Below are 23294 nucleotides of genomic sequence, written 5' to 3' on the forward strand. Positions count from 1 at the left end.
TATTCATTTTCAATTTAAAACTGATATAGATAAATATTTCATATATATATATATATATATATATATAAACAGATACATATGGGCATACTTTCATCTACTTAATGTTGTTCCAGGGACACACCAATAGAAGTGACTGTGAACAGGAAGCAAAAAGATTCGGTTCCCTACATATTTCACACATATATCAGTACCTTATATTTGGAGTGATAAAGTTATTCAATATCCTTCATCTCTTCAATAGCTCTTTAAGAATCATAATTTGCACACATAGTCTTAAAACATCAACATTGAATAAACAACAGTACATAAGACAGAGTCAATAGACCAATGCAAGTGGTATTTAAAATTTCAAAAATCTAGAGTAAAGAATTATCAATAGTAATGATGGATGGTAATTTGTTATCAAAATTATTCAAAAAATGAACAAACAGTCCTTACTTCAAATTATTTGGAGTGGGTTGTTTAACATGGGGGTGGGAGGAGATTTGTGTGCTATATACATACATACTAAGGAAAGTAAAAAACTAACACTCAGTCCATTGAAGGGTAGAAATACAGACATTAAATGAAATTACTAATAATACATACGCCACTTGAGATCGATATCTGGGAATTCATCAAAGTTGGATGTGTCATCAATGCTTTTGACTTCCACGGGTATGGCAGCAGGTCTGTCTCTGAAAGAGCAAATTCAATTTATTTGACTGTAAACATTGCAATCAATCATCAGCAACGATACCAAACACTCAGTTTAGGATATAGATTAGTTTTAATCCCATTGAAAACAAATGTGACTACTAATTATCATCATTTTTTCTGTCATGGAAAACAGTTATAATGACAAGCTGTGGTAACTATTTAGTACATATGAACCTTATGTGTTTCCAATCAACTCCTCTGAAGAAAACATGGGACTTGATTTCGTCCGGATTACTAGCACCTATCCTATGGTCTGGATCACAACAAAACCTACAATTTCAGATGAAGTGGTAAATTACAAGATAATATTATATGAAATTCAGATATTTATGAATAGTGTACTTCAGCACCACCATATTTATTTCTGTCTACGACATACACAGTGTAAGTTGCATTTAACATTGACTCCCCGTGTTACACCACCTGTAGAGTTTTACCCAGTGTTAATTTAGTGTCGGTAAAACATAAATGTCAAGGAAAGTCTCAATGATATTGAAGGCAACGTGTCTAGAGGTTCAAAAAGATAACACCTTTCTTAAGAGTTTGAGGTGGCAAAGTAAGTACCAAGAAATCAATGGCAGCCTTTCTCTTCCTTCCTTTAATCTCTGTAGCATGCAAGTGATATTGAGATAAAATACTTTGATCCTTGAATGATTACACTCCCAAGAAGTACATAAATCCAATAGCTGAATCTGATCAGTGGGGTAAATTCATTAAATAATCATCCATTAACCAGGTACAGGATGATATCTGGTCAATAGATTTCCTTGCCTGTCTGGACTTCATCTCACCAGACATGAAAACTACTGTTCACATATCACTCCATTACTGTCACAATTTTGTTGCAAGGGATAAGAAACACATTTTTTTTTAAAGAATCAAGAATGAAAATACAATGGAATTTACCTTTGAATTAAATCCCTAGCCTCATTGGAAATTGGCATCTCAGGCGGAAAGACGAGAGTTTCTCTCCAGTTCATGACCTTTCTATAAGTCTCCTGTGGATTCTCAGAACAAAATGGAGGATAACCTGTCAAAATTTGAACAAATCATAAAATGTATAGAATACATGAAGAACAAGTATTGATTCAGTACATACAATATTCATTAGAAGAAATCAGCAGAATTTTGGACTACCTATTAACATTTCATACATGATGACCCCTAATGACCACCAATCACAACTGCTGGTGTAACCAGTCTGCATGAATACTTCTGGAGCAATGTAGTCTGGGGTTCCCACTGTAGAATAGGCCTGAAATACACACACTCTTTTTTTATTAACATCGTACAAGTGAATTCACAGCCATTAACATCGTACAAGTGAATTCACAGCCTATGACTACACTCTGTTTTCTCAAGAAAATTGTGCAAATACACTTCCTGAAGAAGACAGGTATGAATTTTACACAAAATTTATAATTATCACAATCATTTAAAATAATACTTATTATAAAAAGTTTTAAGAGTTATTTCCCTTGTCATACACACCAATTGCCTTCTATTTCTTTTCCAGCTTTCAGCCCTTCGTTTTGAATCCATTGGATTTGAACCTGGAGTTAAAATTAAATGAATGAAGCCATGATAAAACTGTGACTAAATTCATTTTATATATATATATATATATATATATATATATATATATATATATATATATGTGTTCTTAAAAATGGCACACACAACACCTAACTATTGGTGTAGGTGAGAAAAAGGAACATTGGATTCCCAAAGAACTAGGTGTACTGTAATAGCGACAATTTCCTGCCTTTAAAATGAAATCATTTACCCGGTATAACAAATCAAAATTTTACAGAAATTCTACTAGATATCAAGCAAAGTAAAATTCATGTTACAACACCAGGAAAATAAATCATTATGGTATTTTACTTTGATATGAAACAAAGCACGATGTGTGGTTCAACACAATTACACAATGAAATGTGTCAATATTGTGAAGGGGTATACCTGTATTCTAAAGCACACACTGGCTAACTCCTATTATAGAGGAATTATCTAGTTTTGTGACATCACAGAAACAATTGTAAAATGTAAACAGTCGTCACAATTGATGCCCAGAACTTTTTGACAGGCAGTAAACTTGATTCTAATACTCTGAGTTCATTGAATGCTTCAATCATTATAAAATTTCTTGATGTTTTATGGGGCACATATTAGTAATGTGCTGAATATTGTCCTTCATTCCATAATAGGGAAAATAATCTTACGGTATGCTCATGTGACCTTCAATATTCAATGCCTAAGATGTTTATCAAGATAACTATCTACTGGCAGTAAATCCATAATATTAACAAGGCCCTATAAAGATATAGTGAATGGAGCAATCACAAGAATTAAACTGCAGTGTACAAATGGTACTTAGTGAATAATTCAAACTGCAAATCATAAATATAACAAATTTCCTCAGCCAGGAAAATATACTGACAGAAAGTCATTCAAAATATTGTGTACATCACAAATTTGAGAGGGTCAAATTCTAATTTCCTGTTCCACCTTCAGCACACTAACATTGAGACACGACTTACTGAAATCTCCAGCTTTGGCATTTTTGAGATCTTTGTAGTAGTCTGTTCTATGAGATTTCTTCAGGCCTGTACAAAGGCCAAAGTCCGATAATTTGATATGTCCCTGTAAAAATATAAACATAAACTTTTTTTTAAAAATTGGTAATTAATACATTGAGTACACAATACTCTCTGCAAGAAGAAAAACAGACTTTTAAGCATACCATCAGTCTGCATAATTCAATTGTCATAATTTTCTTTGAATATTCTACTTCCATTTGGAATAACTGTTTACTGTAAATGTGAACTTAAAGTAAGTGTTCAAACTCAGTAAGAGGCAGAATAAGCATAAAAACCAACTGGAAAAATGAACAAGATGTGTAAGTGAAACAACATGCCCCTAGTTGTTGCGAAATGTTACCTATGACCTTGGTATATCACCCTTATCTGGTATTAAGCTTTGACCCTGACCTTTCAATTCACCATATATGTACCCAATGTCTAAATACCTATAGCTAAAGATAAAAGTACAGATAGACAAAAAGATGAACCCAATGTCTAAATACCTATAGCTAAAGATAAAAGTACAGATAGACAAAAAGATGAACCCAATGTCTAAATACCTATAGCTAAAGATAAAAGTACAGATAGACAGAAAGATGAACCCAATGTCTAAATACCTATAGCTAAAGATAAAAGTACAGATAGACTAAAAGATGAACCCAATGTCTAAATACCTATAGCTAAAGATAAAAGTACAGATAGACAAAAAGATGAATCTAAATAATATTTGCACCCAATATTTTATCTTAGGGAAAATAGTGGAGGGTGAACATGTTGAAACTTTCAGAAATATGACTCAGTTTTACAAATATTTTCATATTATACTTTACATTCTCATCAGTTTATAAATATAATATCTAAAACCAATATCAAATGCATGTACCTATACAAAACCTTTAATCACAGAATTGAAACCAGTGGTCAGTGGGCAAAATTGGTCACCTTTCTCACAAAAAAAGAGCCTTGTATGAATTCAGTTTTTCAATTTCTTACAGGAAATGGATTTTTGTTGTTGCTGGTCCAGTACGATTTGATCAAACTAGAAAGCATACAATGTGAAGATGCCTGCATGTACATGTATCATAAACCAACTATTAGTTTCAGTGATCAAATAATCCTATCCTGTTCAGTGTGTTTCATGACCATTCAAAATCTTAGATCAGCTCCAATACTACTGTATGTTTAATGTGACTGTGAGTAGTTCTTATGTATTATTCACTTGATGTTGATTTCCATGATAGCCCACCTAGAAGCTGGTCATTCTTGAAATGTCATTAATAGTAAAAGTTATATTTGTTTTGAACATAACTTTTCCAAAATCATTTTTAAAAACACCATCTGAAAGATCTGTAATAATACTAATTAATATTACCTATATAGATCACATCATTCCAGAAACTTAAAAGTGAAAGTCACAGAAACAGAATCAGGAGTAGCATTCTTGAAGCACTGGTAGTTCACTCATTATATTTATAGATATAGTTTGCCTTTAGCCTGGATTCAGATTTCAAGTTTTCTTTGTGATGCTAGTATATTTGATATCATTAAAAAGAATATGGAAAGTGATTTTACATATACAATGAACCCTGTATTTTGAATAGGAAAATTACACATTTGAGTAATGTCCGATTAGAGACCTCTAATTGATACACGTAATTCATTGCTGCTACATACCAAGCCTTATCTGATTTTTTTAGGCTTCTCAAACCCCCCCCCCCCCCAAAAAAAAAATCAGAGAGGGCTACATTATTGCAGCTATGTTTTCATTTCAGTTAAACATTTTTTTCAATAGTATTTTATATTTCCCTATACATTTAAATCTTTAAACAGAACCTGCTTTACACATCTTCCTAACTGACTATATAAGGTGCACTCTGTTCCACTTTGGCTTTCGAGTAGCATCCTACACAGAAGAGCTCTTACCTTGAAACTTGCATATTGAATATCATATCTACATTCCAAATGGTCAGCTTTGTGCTATGTGCCTTATAAAGATCATACTACATTGTTGCTGCGCTGTGCATCAATGGATATTTGATAAGTTTAACATAGAATTTGGAAAATAATTTCACACATCTATTTTGAATCCTTTATTTTCAATAGACAAGTTTCAAGATGCACCCAAGTTATTTCCATTTAGATAACTTTTGTATAGAGTAAGGTGCAAAATAATTTGTTTACATGCAGGGTGTGCGTGTGTGGGACAAATGCTCAATACTGAATAAGTGAATGTACACAGCAAGTTTCTCGTAAGTCCTTTCGTCACTCGAATTTGATTGACACACAAACCAAGCAAGCAAGTAAAATGAATGTCTGCAGGTTCACAAAGATAAATATCCATGACTCAAAGTTGATAATACATCTTGCAAATATATCTTACATGTATATAAAAGTTGGTTTATCCTCCATGTATCAGTTTGACAAATAGCCCTGTTATTCTTATTAATGGCCATTTCTCTAGATTAATACTTTATGATCCCGCAAAAATATTTGGACACCTTTGAGAAATCCTACTTTCAAGTGCAATTGATAGGATAAACTGCACCTATTGTAATTTCGTTACTGCTATCAGTTTCCTCATATTTGTATACATACTTATCAGCTATTTATAGCTTTACATAGGCTTCACATCATAAAACAGACCCTAAAGCTTCACAATATGAAGTCTCCATCACTATCAAACTTCCTTTTAAATTTTTAACTGCAGAGATGAGACTTTCTAGTACAATTACATAAATAGTTTAGGGTTCTCAGCAATGCAAGAATCTGCGACCTCAATGCAGCAAAATTACAACAACAAAAAAAGTCCTACAGACTCAAGCAAAACTTTAAGAAAAGAAAAAAATAAATCCAAGAAATTTTCTATAGATCCAAATGCAGTCATTTCAATGGAGAAGTTCATGAATGTAGTTTTACATAATTTGAGCATTGATTAATCTTTAATTATGAAATATAATTAATTAGCATATATGTACTGACACAAGCAAGGTTTGTATAGGCTTTTAAACATCTAAACCCTTCAAACTTATTGAGACTCATTAAAATTTTCTATGACTCAAAGTTTTCAAAAACCACAAGTCCAGGATTCATTTTAGACAAAATTGTACAGACAATCTCGATATTTCGAATAAACTGACAATGATACTAACTCTGTGTAAAATGAAAAAGATCAGATTCTACTGCTTTGGCTTCTTATATCACATCCTATATTAGATGGAGATCACTTTATATCAACCTGAAACCTGTGAAGCTCAAGGGCTGATGTAAATAACTTAGTGCTGGTGTAGGATGCAATATAAAAATGCCATTTCATGATTTTTTAAAGTTTTGCTAATGAAGATTTAACAGTATAATGCATCTGTGTATAGATGTTGCAAAGCCATAACAAGGTATGTAATAAAGCCTTAGAATGCCAGCAACGGGTGCACACCATTTATTATAACCTAATGAACTACCCCTATTTCATAGTACAATTTTTATAAGTATACGGTATATATAAAAAAAAATTCTTGGTAGATTATTGACCCTAACCTTGTAATAATTTCAGTTAACCTGAATCATTTCGACACAAAATACATGCATGTACAATTTGAACAGGAAACACATACACATTAAAAATGTATTTCATATTTTAAGAGGTTCCAAAGTTAATCCCTTTCACATCGTCATATTTCATGAAGTGAAAGTTTTTAAGACATAAAATGGGTCATGGAACTCCTTGCTTCTCTGTGGCTAGATTTACTTCCCACTTGGATCCCAAAGTAAACTTAGGAGGGGGGGGGGGGTACAAATGCAAAGAATTACACTCACCTTGGCATCTAGCAGTAAGTTGTCTGGTTTAATGTCCCTATGGATAAAGCCGAGTTTGTGTATAGAGTCTATGGCTAACACAGTCTCTGATATATAAAACTGAGTCTGTTCCTCTGTTAGTGTGTCTTTCTTCATCAGCAGTGTCATCATATCACCTGAGATTGTCAACATGTTAGAACTTCGTTAAATACAGAAAATAATTAATATGACTTACTTTATTTCAATTTTTCAGTACACCTATCCCCTACACTTGGATCTGAACACAAATTTCCCTCTTAATTTTAGGTATGCAACAATAATTTTTTATAACCACATCGAAATCCTTGTGTAGACTAAAACTTAGTTAGTAGGAGTCATCTACTAGTCATGGTCAACAACTAAAGACTATCAGATAGAGGACTTTCTAGTTAATGGTCAAATAAAAGCTGTATGCATGCTAGAAAGGATCTTGACATTGGACCTGAAATAATCTCTATCTATTGCCGAGCAATAAATATAATATATATGTCCCACTTCTACTTAGGAGGGCATAAATATATTAAAAATTTCTGCCACTTGTTCCTTTCAGTTTGAAGATTACAAAAGATAAATAGTATTTGACTTTAAACAAACAAGAAATCTGAATTTACCTCCTGGTAAAAACTCCATGATGAGGTAAAGATTTTGCTGATCTTGGAAGGAATAATACATTTTGACCACCCACTGATGGTCAGCCTCTACAAGAATGTCTCTTTCTGCTCGCACATGGGCAATCTGTAAACAGAGTAAAACCACTGTAACATTATCTTCTACCTACTGTACTTTGTGTCTTTACCGACATATTTACATTCACTGAGGGACTGAAATTCTCTTCTGTTGTTTCAATTTACTACCTCATGCCAACTTCTTATTATATTTACTATAATTTTGCATATAAGCCCCATTTTAAAGGACTAAAGTCACGAAGTACCAAATTTAACATGGTTAAAGTTTAAATGAACTTCATTCAATACTTTTATTTTCTCTATTATCTCATCTTTTTTCCATAGCCCTTTTAATATACATGTACCATTGTTTTATATGTATTACTAACATGACATTATCACGGTATCAGATATGACATAATGAAGAACAAAATTACTGTATTTTAAGAGTTTGTGAATACTATTAGTGTTTCTGAGATGAACATGTGTGTTTAAAGAGATGATGCTAAGCAAGTCAAATGTATAAATACATGTACCTTAACCTAACCAGACAAGACAGTTTGTGGGATAGATAGTCAACACCATTTGTCTGTCCCACTTCATGTTCAGGCCATACACAATGACATAATGATGAACCATCAAATATTAACAAATGGTAGTATATGAGACATTGTGCCATGGATCGTTTTGCTAAATTTTCATTTTAAAGAATCGATGTTTATGGTCTCATGATAACTTTGTAATGACCCAGGTCGAGTGTGTCCCAAGGGAGTCTAACTGTATAATGCACAGTATATTTATAAAACCCTACTTTAAATAAGGTACTTATATAATGCTTTTATGGTGGCTCATTACACTAAAATTTTATCTAATGGCTCATTTAAACAACTTGTATGAAGCATGATTTCGGCATCGAAAGCGGGATCTCAATTATTCTATATGATTTGTTGGAAAATTTCCAGACTGATAATTCCAGAAAAAATAATTTAAAAAATTCGTCTAAAATAATTGAGAGCTTGTATCACTCCTTCATACAAGTCAATGTCACCAGGGTTTCAATAGTCTGGATAAAGGCAGCATTTCACAAATACTATGGTCATTTTAACGATCAAGTTTGCCAATACAACCTGTCATTGGGTTAAATGATGTCTGACATATTTCATACCGATTGTTAGCCATTCTTGTTATACCACAGTAATATTTTCAACTTCTCTCTCTCTCTTTTTCGCTAAAAATACAACACCACCCACCTAAGTTCATGAAAATGGTTAGGATATGTGAAATAGAAACCTAATATTAATTTGAGTTTGAAATGGCTTCCATGACAGCAAATGAAAGGGTGGGGTGGGAGGAGACAGCAATAACATTTTTCTGGTTTCCATCCATTTCTTTACTAAAAGGTGCATTTCAATCCAAATTTCTCTATCAATATCCATACATTACTTGCACTGAAAACCACTTTTTCCTAACACAAGGCAAACAAGAGGCCCACAGGAACTATCAGTCACCTGAGTATCAGTTAAAAGTATCACTAGCACCAGGGGCTATCAAATCTATGACACTTTTCCTGTTCAGCAGGAGTATAACATAAAATGTGTTCTTAATAAAGTTTCCCCTCAGGAATAGAAGTCCCCTATAGATTTTGAAGTCAAATGTCTTGACAGAATATTACGCAAACAACTTGGGACCAGCAGGGAATGCATATTGCTATAGCAATACTTACACAATACATTTATCATCCCCTCACAATTCATTGTGAGAGGGGATATAGTAACAGGATCATTCGTGTTGGGTGAGTAATATGTGTGCTTCACATGTAGCTTTGTTATCAAGAGAGGAAGAACTTAAAAAGGTTGAATTTTATATCCAGAGTGAATTGATTTATGACCTTGTGAGATTTAAAATGAAAAGGAGTCATAATACTGTTAGACATTTTGACCAATGGGGGTCATCTCTTTAGGGGGTACTAGTGTACAAGGTTATGTCTGTCATGCAAGCGTTCACAAGTTATTGAGCAGACACTATTTTCATATGTTCAGAGTAGTTTGACCCTTGGTATTTAAGTTGTAATAGGTCAATAGGGGCCATCTACTTTTTAGGTTGAACTAGTGAACCAAGTTTGATGTCTGTCAAGCAAAAGGTTCTCAAGATGTTGAACAGAAAATGTCTTAACTGTTCCAGTTGGACCCTTGACCTTGTGACTTCAACATCAATAGGGGACATCTACTCCTTAGACCAAACCAGTGTATGCAGACAATCAATATATTCTCTTGACCTTGACCTCAATTTCAATAAAATTATCCACTCTTTAGGGGAGACCAGTATAAGATGTCTGATGTATGTCAAGCAAAGAGTTCTTAAGACATTGAGCATACAACACCTGGTCTACTGACCAACAGGTGCAAACCAATACTGTGGAATCAATTTAATTCTTGGGGGCCAATGTTCGTGGGTAAGCAAAATTTTGCTGGTTTGTAGGGACATAATTTCGTGGGTAGGCGATACGATGACACTTGGAGAGATAACTCTACTTGATTTATGAAAATATCTTCAACGGAACTTCGGATTTGTTAAGTTCTTATTTAGCAAGCTATGCTGAAGATGAAGCATATCATTTACAAACTAAATGGGTACCTGGTCTTTCTCTACCATGTCTGCTTTTCTGAGAATCTTCATGGCATAGACATGGCCTGTGTCCTTCTTCTGAACAAGCCGCACCTTGATGATCACAAAAAGTCAATCAATTATCACACATACTGGAGAAAGTAACAAGTATTACTTAGTTCATGTTCAATGTAGATATTAAATTACATAAATATACAAAACTCTTCACAGTAATCATAACCTAACTCAACTTTGGTTATGCCTGTGGTGATTTTCTAGAAATTGTTATTTAACTGCTAGATCATGATCATAATTCTCTGCATGGCTGTATAGGTCTGTTATATTTCTAATTAACTTCACCTTGGGATGCCAGGTATGTAGCTGATCTTATTTGGGACCTTGTCATAACTTTCCTTATCTAAATATGCTTTACTAATGCATGCACGTGTTGCTGGATAACAAATTGATGCCTCCTATATCCTGAACTTGTGAACAATCAGTATTTAAAAATTTGCATAGGCAGGTTTATTTTCTTCTCCCTTTGCTTCCTTTAAATAAAACCACACACAATAAGATGACATTCAGTAATCACCAATACAAGTTTGGTAAACTTCTCAAGGTCCCTCCCCCCCCCTCAAAAAAAAAATTAGATTGCAGGTCCAAAGTAAACTGACCTTGTGCTTTGGAGATATTTTTAGATTTTCTTACAAAATGTTGCTAGGAAAGAGCGATAGGAAATATGATTAGGCAGTATTGTACTGCCCCAGTTTGTGTTTGTTTGCAGTTGGTTTAAGTATCCGATTTTCTTCAACATAAAATGCAAAAGCCAGTGTAAATTCTTTTTAAAAATTCAACACATTATTCCATTACACGCTTGTACACCTCTATGATTTTTAAAATAGATGAAACTAGATACTCAATAAAATGTACAAAGGGGAAAAGATATACTTAAACATTGTTTGTTGACCAAAAGAAAAATGCTACAAAATGTCAGAGTTCAAGTAAAATACATTCAAAGACTTCGGAGAAGAGTGAACAAATATTGATGGTGACAGAGAGAAGGTGAAATCAAGGGCTGAGCCAATAATGAAAGCATTATGAGGGCAATTACCTGCCATAAATATCAAGGAAGCTAATAAACTTTTATGTCAGGGTAGGATTTCTACCCATATAATTCTGTTCTGATACACCTAAATTCATACTCTCTAACATTTTCCTTTTATGCAGTTTAAACAAAACCAAATTGCCTTATCAAAATTTGACAGCAAAACCTTTCAATGCATCCAAATGAAAACTTTTGTGAAATCAATAAGACATGCTAGCATTTTCAAAGATCTAGACTTCTCTTCATTCATACAAGTTCCTGTGTCCTAAAATGAAATGTCTACAGCCCTTCCTATTGTTCCTGTAGTAAAACACGTTTGTATCAGTCATGCTTTTGTATTTACATTAGTCAAGAAGTGTCTGCAGAGATTTACACAGCCTGGCCAATACAGGAAGATGTGACTCATGATGCAGACGATTATCAAACAATGATTAAAGTAAATTGCAGCATATTAGCTTGTTCTGATAAGTATGTCTTCCCTTCATAGAGGGCATCCTTACAACCTCTTACAGTACCAGCTACCCACTACAATGTGCTTAGTATAGACACTATGTTATCCCCATAAAGTTCATTGACCAAATTTGTGGCAGCATCATGGTCAAGCTTATCAATTCCCACACTTTTTTCATTCAAGGACCAAACTACACTAAACCTCTCAAATGTCCAGGATGTTACACCCAATATTCAATGATTTATTTGCCAGTACCAGTAACTCATCATGTTGTTCAGTTAATGCAGTATTTAGGAATATTCATCAAAATTCCCTCAAATTTCTTACACATGTTACCAACAACTTTTAAGTCGTGTCATATAAATCGATGATTTCAGCTGAACAATGAAACAAAATTTAGGTAATGTTTCCTTCAATTTGAGGCAAGTGTTGGTGTTTACCAATATGCATGTCCTTGATGCATGTGTTAATCAACCTGTGTGCATGTCCTTGATAAATATGTTAATTAACCTGTGTGAATGGCACTGAATGCTCTTGATGCATGTAATAATTAGCCTGTGTGCATGTCCTTGATGCATGCTAATCAACTTGTGTGCATGTCTTTGATGCATGTGTTCCTGTAAGCATGTACCCCTTTAAAAGCAAACTTCCTGCATTACCTTTGATTACATAACATTTTAAACATGATTTTTTTTTGGTCAACCTTAGAACAACCGAATGAAACTACTGCAAATTTTACATATCTACAGACCAGAAAGCTGGACAATTTCATCTGATGTCACTTCACAGACGGCAGACTTTAAAATAACTAGGAATAAGACACACTTCAGGCTAAATGAAAATAAATATAAATCTTGTTAACCAGAATAATAAAAGCTTGATATGTAGTGACATAAATGAGTTGAAGTGTAACAGAGATAGTTGTATAACTACACAGGTTCAACTGAAGCATGCATGCATTGGTTTTTACTGAAAGATATACATCCTATCAGCAGGGAATAAATTGTGAATATTGTATAAGTTTTTATAATAGACCCTGTCTTTGGTGTTCATGATAAATAAGTCTTAAATATTTTCCCTTTGTCTGTATCCTCTTTCATTGTAATTATATCCAATTTACAGCTTTCATGCAATAATACATTTCTCCATCATCACAATATTCCATTGTGATGCACTTTCAATTTTCGAGAATAGTTTGTAACTATGCTTAATACTTTGTTTTAAAATTTTTGCCAAGTCCATTGCAGCAGATGTGAATACTAAAGATAATAGACATTAAAAACATGCAGTTTAATCTAATGATTTAGAAATAACTTTAAAACATGTATAAATTTCGTTTGACCTACTCACCTCTCCAAAGGCCCCTCTGCCTATGGCTTTGATTGGTTCAAAATCCTCTACCCCCAACCTTGACCTCTTTAACCTGAGGAACTCTGTTTCTTTGGTAGCATGTTGCTGTCTTCTCTCCAACTTCTACAAACATATTTTAAAAATACTGCATTAAAATGCTGATACACTGTCTATTGCTACACATTGTTAAATTACATGAACATTTTTTCTTTAAAAAATCAGAATATGAGGCCCTTAATGTACATGTACAAAAAAATATATATGTATGAAAGGTGAAGACAACAGTGATCAATCTCATAACTCCTATAAACAATACAAAATAGAGAGTTGGGCAAACACGGACCCCTGCACACACCAGAGGTGGGATCAGGTGCCTAGGAGGAGTAGGCATCCTGTCGACCGGTCACACCCGTCGCGAGCCCTATATCTTGTATCTATATTGGATATTATTCTACGTACATACAAGTACATGATCTGGCAGTAATATTGATTCTCTTACACCCTCAAACTTTGACCTCAGTTTGGAACAAGATTTGGCAGTAAATTGGTTTTTTGTACTTCATATAAACTCTTGCACTAATGTACATGTACAAATACTGGAGTGTTATTACAGTGGTAGTACTGATAGTTCATTGTTGCAAAGTTCTGTTACTTCTTTAGGCACATGTATATACTCAAAATTAGTAACTACAAAGTAAGTACAATATAAAAGTTATAAAACCTCTCTGTTTAATAAAAAAATCCGAAAAATTGAAAGATTTTCATCAACATTATTGATAAACACAAACTAAACATGATGTCATAGACATTTTTCTTTGCAACAATGAACATGAACAGGATATGAACGTAAACATCAGTCATTTCACATGGCCTGATCATGCAACCACATGTCTCCTTAGTCCTGAAGTCTCCCTCTTATTGATTCAATGTTGTCATCTCATCAAAATACATCATAAGGTTACAATGATAAAACTAACACTAAGATCACCAAGTAGTCAATTAATTACAAAGGATTTGGTAGCCATTTCTTTTCATTAAATTCCTGTATCTTTGAAAAAAATATGAGTCATCGATTTGCAGTGAACTGTTCATAATGGGACATAAAAAGTTGTTGTCTGGTATAAACATGCATTTTGAAGTAGTAACAGCAGATTTCTGGTTAACAAAGTAACCATATATAATACTTAATCTCATTTCAAATAGGCCCTTCCTTGTTTGTCACTTGCTTCAAATATCAAAATAGTATTGCTCACAATTAACACTGATTACTCCCAAAGTTTTATCATTAAAAAATGGTGTCCTAGCAAACCTATGCCACTATACTGAAATTATCTTAAATATGTCTACTTTTCCAGTATCTGAAATCATTGAACCCCAAGAGATTAATAATTGTCAACATGAAAGATCAGGACCTTTACTTTAAATGACCTTGATGCAAATTGAAGTCAGTGCTCCCACAATTACCCTCCCATCAGGCATCCTTCGTGTCAATATACACACTATTTGTGTTTATTGACTATCTTTTCACAAAAGTATTCTGTTTCAGTTCCACAGATGTCACCACAAGGCACACACCTACCCAAAACAAATATGTTGCAGATCTGTCACCACTCAAAGCCGGCTCTAAACAAAACACTGTAGTGTGCCAAGAACAACACACTCTTAGTATCTACACATAAATGATGACATACGAGTCCCACGTGGTGACAATTTTTCATAATTTTTTTTTACCTGTTCTTCTGAGAGGCCATCAGTGTCCATGGACTGCTCCAACAGGCGGTATCTGGGAACAAAAGAAACACCAAACAACTCAGCATTTAATCATAGCATCATAGGTGGAGATAATTATTCACATATAATGAGATTTCGTGGCAACTGCCACTTGTTTCAACAATATCATAATTATTTCTGTCACAAAGTTGTTCCTCCCCTAAATTCTCAGATGGGTAAATGGCCTAAGAGGCATTGAGTTTTTCAAAAGCTTTTTGTTCATTTTACTGATTTAATTCTGTATGCATTTATTCATCAATACAGCAGAAAGGCTACATATTCTGAACTTGGCAAACTTCAAATAAATAATAGGTAGGGTCATTTTATATGAAGGAACTGCATAAAATTGAGACTTCAATAATAGATTTACTACAGTTACAACCTAATCTTATATTAAAATAAACTGTAAATTTTTTTACATTAAATATTTCAACATACAAGAACTGAGCATATACAGCTTTTCAAAGTCTTGTCATCTCTTTACAATCTCTACAGAATATACCGAATATCAAATCAGCACAATAAACAGTTAAACATTCGCACAGATTTAATCAATTGTAATCAATTACATGACCCTTGAGCAAATGATCATTCAATTCCAACTACATATATTATGCTTAAACAGCTGTTTGACTTCACATTGCGCAAGCATACCCTTATTGTCTTAATCAAACAATTGATTTTTTGCTATTGAATTTGCAGTTATAAAGTATTCATAGGAGATTGTGATTCTAATATGCAGTCTATGACCAAAAGAAATTAACAAAGATTGCTGACAAGAAATTGTATCAACAGGTATGGGACTCTATATGGAATCATCTGACCTAAGGATAAGTTTTGGTTGGTGGGGTAGATTCTAGAAGTGAATAATTCATTCCTCTACACTGATGAACTTGGACCCCACCTGCTGCCAACTAGATTATATTTTACAAAACTAGATTATAGATGTAGTTTACATGAAGTGTTTTGTTATCTATTTTGTATGTTCCCATTCAACTTACATGTATATTGTTTATTGACAGGAAGATGTTTTTCAGTTTTTACGTTGGTATCTTACAGCGTGATTTCATCAATGTGAACTGTTCTTCCTGACAATCTTACATGTGTATCTTACAGCGCGATTTCATCAATGTGAACTGTTCTTTCTGACAATCTTACATGTGGTCAACTGTCTCCTATTTATTAAAATAATAGATTTTAATATTTAACTGTTATAGTATTTTACTGACAAATTGTTTTATAGTGTCAACTTTCTGAATATGCTAAAAATGATAAATTGTAAAATTTAAAACATATGATCAAAGTTAACTTTTTTCAACAATTTTTATTCTTTCTTTATAATTATACATTCCTAGATGAGTTTGAACTTTTATGTAGAAGATAAAACAAACTTTCAATTAGTTTTTTCCCAAGAAATTGATTATTATGGGTGTCTTTAATATAAACAAGATAATTCAAAGTACTCTTTTCCTTTGGTTGAAGTACATGTACTATATTCATACAACAAAATTTACTGAGAAATCACTGAGTATTTGTTTTGCAATGCCATTATTTTTGCACTGAGATAAATGTAGGATAAGGCTGACAAGTGGCAATTTTTTCATCTTCAACCAAGTATATTTTAGATCAGGACTTGAAATCTCAGCCTTATGTAAATTTGTATCCCTTAATTCAAGTTATATTAATTTGATTTGTGCTTTTCTAATAAGGAGAAGCATTTCATGAAGACTTTTAAGTATTAAATTACAATACAAGTGACTCTCAATAACTCGAAGTTCAAGGACCTTAATAAAACTTCAAAGGATCGAGAGTTCTGGAGATCAAAAGTTGAGTCAAATCTGGAAATTAAAGGTCCAACCATTATCGTTTAGATTTTATAATAACTGGATTGCATATTTACAGCTTGGCACTCTTTTGACGTATTGTCCTTCATATTTTATGGTAATTGACTTGATTTTAACAACAAAGAACTTTATCTTGCTTAGATAAATATGTTTTCTAAAGTTTGTGTTCTTTTTTCATGTTAAAACAGAAGTACATGTACATATTTACTAGAAAACAAGATGTACTGTGAGCAATGCTCACTAAGAATACCCCAATTTCCCAAAGGGTGTTGTTAATAGGTATAAATTACCTCTTTCCTGAGTGTCAAAATATGGTATGCCTTTGTAGAAGAAAATGGAAGATATAGTCCAAACACAAATCCATGGCATAAACCTATAATTTTGACCTTGAGATCAAAGGTCAAGGTCATAAAGAGGTCATGAATGTACATGACACATACAGTACACGACACGAGTTTTATACACCCCACCGTGGAAAGACCACGGAGATACACCGTGTCCTCCGTGTTCCACGGTGTGTGTTATTTGCGAATACACACAGCTGCTAAGAGCTTTGTTCTGGCCACGGGCGCCTTGCGGGAAATGTGAAAATGTGCCGCAGGCCAAATAATCAAGATAAGGGTGGAATTTTAAGAAAAGAAAAAAATGTCAATATTTTCCCTCCTGATACTTATATTGTTTTTCAGCATTTTGAGCCAATTCCAACGATACCAAACACTATATATTATGTTTTTAAGAAAACCTGGTTTTGAAATTTTTTCTTTAATAGTCTTCTTTCTTCATTAAAATATTCTTGAATTCTCTGTTTAAATAATGCGTACTTACAGGCAATTCCTGTTTTGAATGCGAATTAGTATATTCAGTAAATGAAAAACATACATGTACAACATGTGATAGGGATGTTTAATAATTACCGATGTGCTCTCTCTATCTCTCTCTCTCTCTCTGACAAATGCGCTGTTTAACATAATTACTTCCATCATATTTTGTTAATATGCATCTTGACAAATATAACTTGATCCAGTATAGAAATTAGAGCATTGTCGATAGTTAACAAATTGGAATTAATTTATTACATAATTGATAGAAGCAAAAATACAAACCATCAAATGATTTATTTTTAAAATCCCGAGTTAATTACATTTGACCGAGACTTGTGTTCAATGTACTTTGATAGAGGTTTTCATAAAAAAAAGAAAATGTTCATCGGGAGTGTCTGGATAATGCAATGATTTTTGTATAATAAGTATATACCATGTAAATTCCTAGGGTCTTTGTCACAGTATAACTAAATTACGGTTAGCTAGTTTGGGTTTTGACTTCTTAAGAAAAGTGCGAAATATATTCGGTCGGCGCGATATCAGATCTAGTCTAAGATCACGGGTATTTTGTGCCGACCCAATATATTTCACACTTTCCGCAAGAAGCTAAGCACTTCTTTCAAATACACGGATTAGCTGACCCCCATTGTTCTACTGAGGCGAAAACCCCTTCGAATTTGCATGGAATGTACAAGTTATACACAGGTCATTGTTATAGTCATACATCATAGTACCGCTAACCCGACAAACATTTTTTTTTTTTAAATTTTGAATAAGTTATTGAATGACGAAGTATGACCAAACTGCAGATTGAACTTTATAGAGCCCCGTGCTAACATTACTCATATTTTTCAATGTATCAGAAGGGGTATATTGCCGGTTAAGTTGTGTAAATTTCTTGACAAGCAATAAAATAACAACAAAAATGGTGCTTAAATAATCTTAAATTGGGAGTGTGTGTGTGTGGGGTGGGGTGGGGGTGGGGGGGGGGGGGGGGTAGGGGTAGTAGTCTTAAACTGTTTCAATTCCCCCTTCCGACTTCAATTTCTTAAATCGTGCAGTGGGTAGGTCGCTACAAGCTACAAGGCTAAATCCTTAACTTTCAAGTTTTCAAATTACACCCTCTCCGATTCGACGTGCCTATAATCAATATTTAAGGATGTAAATCCTCGGTGTCAAATGCAACTAGTTCATGAAAAAAGACTAATATCAATATAAACAGAAATGACTTAACGATTATTTGCTTTTATTCATATACGCTATCGATTATTAAAATCTTTAATTTAATCTTTAGATGCATTAGATAATGAAAGCAAGAGAGAGAGAGAGAGAGAGAGCAAGAATTGGTAATCATTGATTATAATATTCATGAATGTATGCATATACGGGAAGTTTAATACGTTCAATATAAATCTTGAAAGTACAATTTCTTTCTGATTAATTACCCATCCCCTTTCAATCTGATATTGTTTTTTATTTCCCATTTTGTTTTCTTTACATGTTAAATTTTTCGGCTGGTCCGGGTTAGGACTAATGAATGAGCCCCCCCCCCCCTTTCCTAAAACGATGTTACGTGCTTAGCTGTCTATCTCCCTCTAAGTCAAAAATAAAATAAATACATGCTATATGTACTGCAAAATCATTGGATTTACTGGATAATTCTTCGATTTCACCTTCATAATACATGTTAATGCAAGCGGACTATCTATAGACTGAGGCTTCTTTTTTTCCATCTTCGCTAGCCGAGATTTTTCGTCCACGAAGGCAAAGTTGACTGAAAACCCATTGCTAGCGGAGATGAGATGAATTTTACCTCCGTATTATGTTATAATTGACCAATACCTAGTACGTTTGTTTTACAACTTTCATTTAGAAGACGCGTAAGTTTGTGAGTCACTGAATAAACGAGAAAACGTCTGCATTTTTATTTCAATGGTTGTCAACTCTATACTTTGTGACATTTCAAGACTACATGTACTCAATTCAATTTGTTGGATCTCATCACCATTATGCAATGGTATACAAAAATATATTTATCAAGTTAGGAAAAAAACTAACTTTAAAAAACATGTTATTATTAATGTGAAGTATTGGCATTCTAGGTAGGGGAGCACATTTTATTTTATTATTTTCTTAATGAAAGGACGGAGTTTTCTAAAAGTTTGTTTAAAAGTAAAGATATTCTTAATATTTATTTGTTTAGGTGATAAAAATTTGATTCTTTGCTCACATTGCTTCACAGTTCAGTACATAATGAAATTCATCTCCAATGTAAACATGTACTTGTATATAGCTGACCTTAATCACATATTCCTAATTACAATGAAAACTTTACGTAAAAATAAACCATTGCTTATGGTACACATTTCTTTGAACTGCTATTTATCAAATTGAAATTACTGGCATGTGATTGTCGTTGTTCATGACCCTTCTTTTATTTGGTGAAATTGTGCTGCACGTGCCGTGAAACAATGTACCGACGAGTGGTAGGAATAACACAGGTGTTTATATACAGGATGTCGAAAATTTGGGCGTTTCATAAAAAGGTGTGAACGTCTGCAGGGAAGTCTACATACGGATATGTACCGAAAACACCAACGTATCATTAAACAACAATTACAAGAATTGAATGATTGATAGCTAATTTCTAAATAAGTAATGGGGTGGGGGCATGCATGCTGGCTAAGTGAAAAGGTTTTTGGGGTGAATCAATTCGGAAACTATTTCTTTGTTTTATCACACGGAGGTACACGGTGGCATCGACGGAGGTACAGGTGACATCCACGGAGATCCTCCGTGGACTTCAATGTCTAGCTCGCGCGGAAAAATAGGACTTTAAAGGTGCCGACAATTTTAAAGGTCCACCGTGTTTGGGGCAAATTTGTTCCACCGCGTTGCGTGGAACACGCATAAAACTCGTGTCGTGTACTGTAGTCTCATGGTGATACACCCATGTCTTATGGTATGACTATGTCAAAACCCTATAATCAATTTTGACCTTGAGGTCAAAGTTCAAGGTCATATAGAGGTCATGAAGGTACTCGACACATCGTCTCATGGTGATACATTCATGTGTCAAATATGATATGCCTATGTCAAAGAACAAAGAAGTCATGGCCCTGACACGAATCCATTGTAAAAACCTTTAATTTTGACCTTGAGGTCAAGGTCATGTGGGGGTCATGAAGGTACATGACACATTGTCTCATGGTGATACACTCATGTGTCAAATATGGTATGCCTATGTCAAAGAACAAAGAAGTTATGGCCCGGACACAAACCCATTGCAAAAAACCTTTAATTTTGACCTTGAGGTCAAGGGTCAAGGTCATATAGAGGTCATGAAGGTACTCAACACATCGTCTCTTGGTGATCTACCTGTGTGCCAAATATGGTATGCCTAAGTCAAAGAACAAAGAAGTTATGGCCCAGACACGAATCTGCACAGACAGACAGACGGACAGACAGACAGAGTGATTCCTATATACCCCCCAGAACTTCGTTCGGGGGGTATAACAGGGCTCGAAATTAGCGAGAAATACTCGCAAAATGCGAGTACATTTGAAAAATAGCGAGTAAAAATAGTGGGCACTCGAAAATTTTAGCGAGTGGTGATTTACAAACTATGATCGTATCGTATCCGTTTAATACGGCAATGCGCCATTCGCTTTTCTTAAACTTGCACTCTGAATCATACAAACGCTTACATGAACGATCGATTTCAACAACCGTTTCTATCCGGATTTTTCTTTTACGAGTTTTAAGAAACTCGGAGTCAAATAAATGCTTTAGAGGTCGGACATCGCATTATGATGAAAAATACATATGCCACGAGTCCTGTTCACCTATAGGGGTGATTAAATTGAATTCTAAGTATGAGGTTTTTGTTATTCATTTATCTAAGAAGAAAAAAAAGTCAGAGTCTATGTTTCACCATGTCTTCCGGTAGTTATTTTTATCAGTTTCGAATCATGATAATGTCCTATCTAAATTAATTTATTGTCATATTGAGGTCGGGTTGTAGTGATGGCACGAGTGCACTGCTCACCGCGTAGACGATTATCAAAAAAGTCCATGGGGCTCATGATCGTGGTGCTTATAAAACCATGAGTCCCGGATGCGCTTTGAAAAATCACTAGTGACAACTCTAATGTGGCATGAAATTGGACTTGCGGTAAACAGGTTGTGGATTAGAGGTGCGATAATCAAGAGACCTAAACATGACTTACGTAAGTTAGTGTCTTGTCCAAACGATGCCTGTTGACCCACAAGGCTCAGTAATGAATAATGATGGGGAAAATTCATGTAATTGATTTTAAAAAACATGAAAAAAGAGCACTGCTTCATTATTTTTATTTTAGCTTGTAGGTTTTCATTTTAGCCTGTGGATTTTTTACCCACAGGCTAAAATTAGCCTGTGGTAGAAAAAGTTAATTTCGACCCCTGGTATAATTATCTCATACATAACGAAGTTTCAGTCACTAACAAGAGGTACTGTCAGCAATGCTCACTAAGAATATTCCCCGCTTACCCCAATCTCCCAAAGGGTATTGTTAATAGGTATAAATTACGTCTTTCCTGAGTGTAAAAAAGAAAGGGCAAGACAAAACCTTGGTTAGTCTCTTCTCTAGCAATGCACTTGACCTTTGACATTTTGACCCCAAAATCGATAGGGAACATCTTCATTTCATGGGTAGTCCATATGTATGATATGGTGACTGTGGGTGGAAAGGATAACGCTTTAGAGCTTGGAAACCATATTGCTACTTCGATGTCCAGTGCACTTGACCTTTGACCCTAAAATCAAAAGGGAACATCTTCATCCCATGGGTAGTCCATATGTATGATATGGTGACTGTATGTGAAAAGGATAATGCTTTAGAACCTGGAAACCATATTGCTACTTTGATGTCTAGTGTGCTTGATCTTTGACCTTTTGACCTGTAGGTGGAATGAACAACGCTAGCCTGGAAACCATTGTGTCTACAGACGGACAGACAGACAACCCGATTCCAGTATACCCCACCTCACAACTTTGTTGCGGGGGCGGGGGTACAACTACACAGTGCACAATCATTACATTTTCCAGTCCCTTTACATAAAGTACACATTAATTCATATAAATAACAATGTATCAAGGGCAAAATTATTGTCTCATCATCAAGTCCAAACTAGTTGTAAATTTCATTTATATTTAATATACAACAAAAACATAGCACACCTGTAGGGTTAAAACAGACCAATTAAACAATTACCTATCCACCCCAAAATGAACCCCTGGTGAAGTGTCACCAATGTAAACATGACCAAGCTAGCCCAACACATTCATCACTTTCCAAGCACATAAACCACTATCCATGCTATCCAACCACATTCACCATGCACTATCCAAACACATTCAAATTCAACACTATCCATACTATCCCAACACAATCACCACTATCCAAACACTTTCACCACTATTCAGGTAAGGTCCAAATGGAAATAAAATATCGGACCATGATTTCATTTCAAGAGATCAAGAACTTTGAAAGGTCGAAGTTTGAGCCATCGAGAGTCACCTGTATTAGAG

The 23294-nt window shown here is 34.2% G+C and overlaps 1 protein-coding gene and 1 long non-coding RNA gene across 2 annotated transcripts in view; one reads left to right on the forward strand and one right to left on the reverse strand.

Moving 5' to 3' along the window:
- LOC125646693 (serine/threonine-protein kinase 38-like) overlaps positions 1 to 23294 on the reverse strand; it is a 36415-nt gene that overhangs the window by 3020 nt on the left and 10101 nt on the right. Inside the window, exons 3-13 of the mRNA XM_048873198.2 lie at positions 15019 to 15070; positions 13288 to 13410; positions 10412 to 10495; positions 7724 to 7847; positions 7095 to 7249; positions 3243 to 3345; positions 2191 to 2252; positions 1837 to 1954; positions 1606 to 1729; positions 874 to 969; positions 589 to 677 (exon numbers count right to left, since the gene is read on the reverse strand). Coding sequence (XP_048729155.1) covers positions 589 to 677; positions 874 to 969; positions 1606 to 1729; positions 1837 to 1954; positions 2191 to 2252; positions 3243 to 3345; positions 7095 to 7249; positions 7724 to 7847; positions 10412 to 10495; positions 13288 to 13410; positions 15019 to 15070 — 1130 coding nt within the window. The remainder of the gene's footprint in view (positions 1 to 588; positions 678 to 873; positions 970 to 1605; positions 1730 to 1836; positions 1955 to 2190; positions 2253 to 3242; positions 3346 to 7094; positions 7250 to 7723; positions 7848 to 10411; positions 10496 to 13287; positions 13411 to 15018; positions 15071 to 23294) is intronic.
- On the forward strand, positions 11079 to 17839 carry LOC130046820 (uncharacterized). The gene is made up of 2 exons (XR_008795830.1): positions 11079 to 11922; positions 15853 to 17839. It is a non-coding gene; the product is annotated as an uncharacterized LOC130046820 (long non-coding RNA).

Source organism: Ostrea edulis, chromosome 6 (genome assembly GCF_947568905.1).
Source record: "Ostrea edulis chromosome 6, xbOstEdul1.1, whole genome shotgun sequence".
NCBI classification, from domain to species: domain Eukaryota; kingdom Metazoa; phylum Mollusca; class Bivalvia; order Ostreida; family Ostreidae; genus Ostrea; species Ostrea edulis.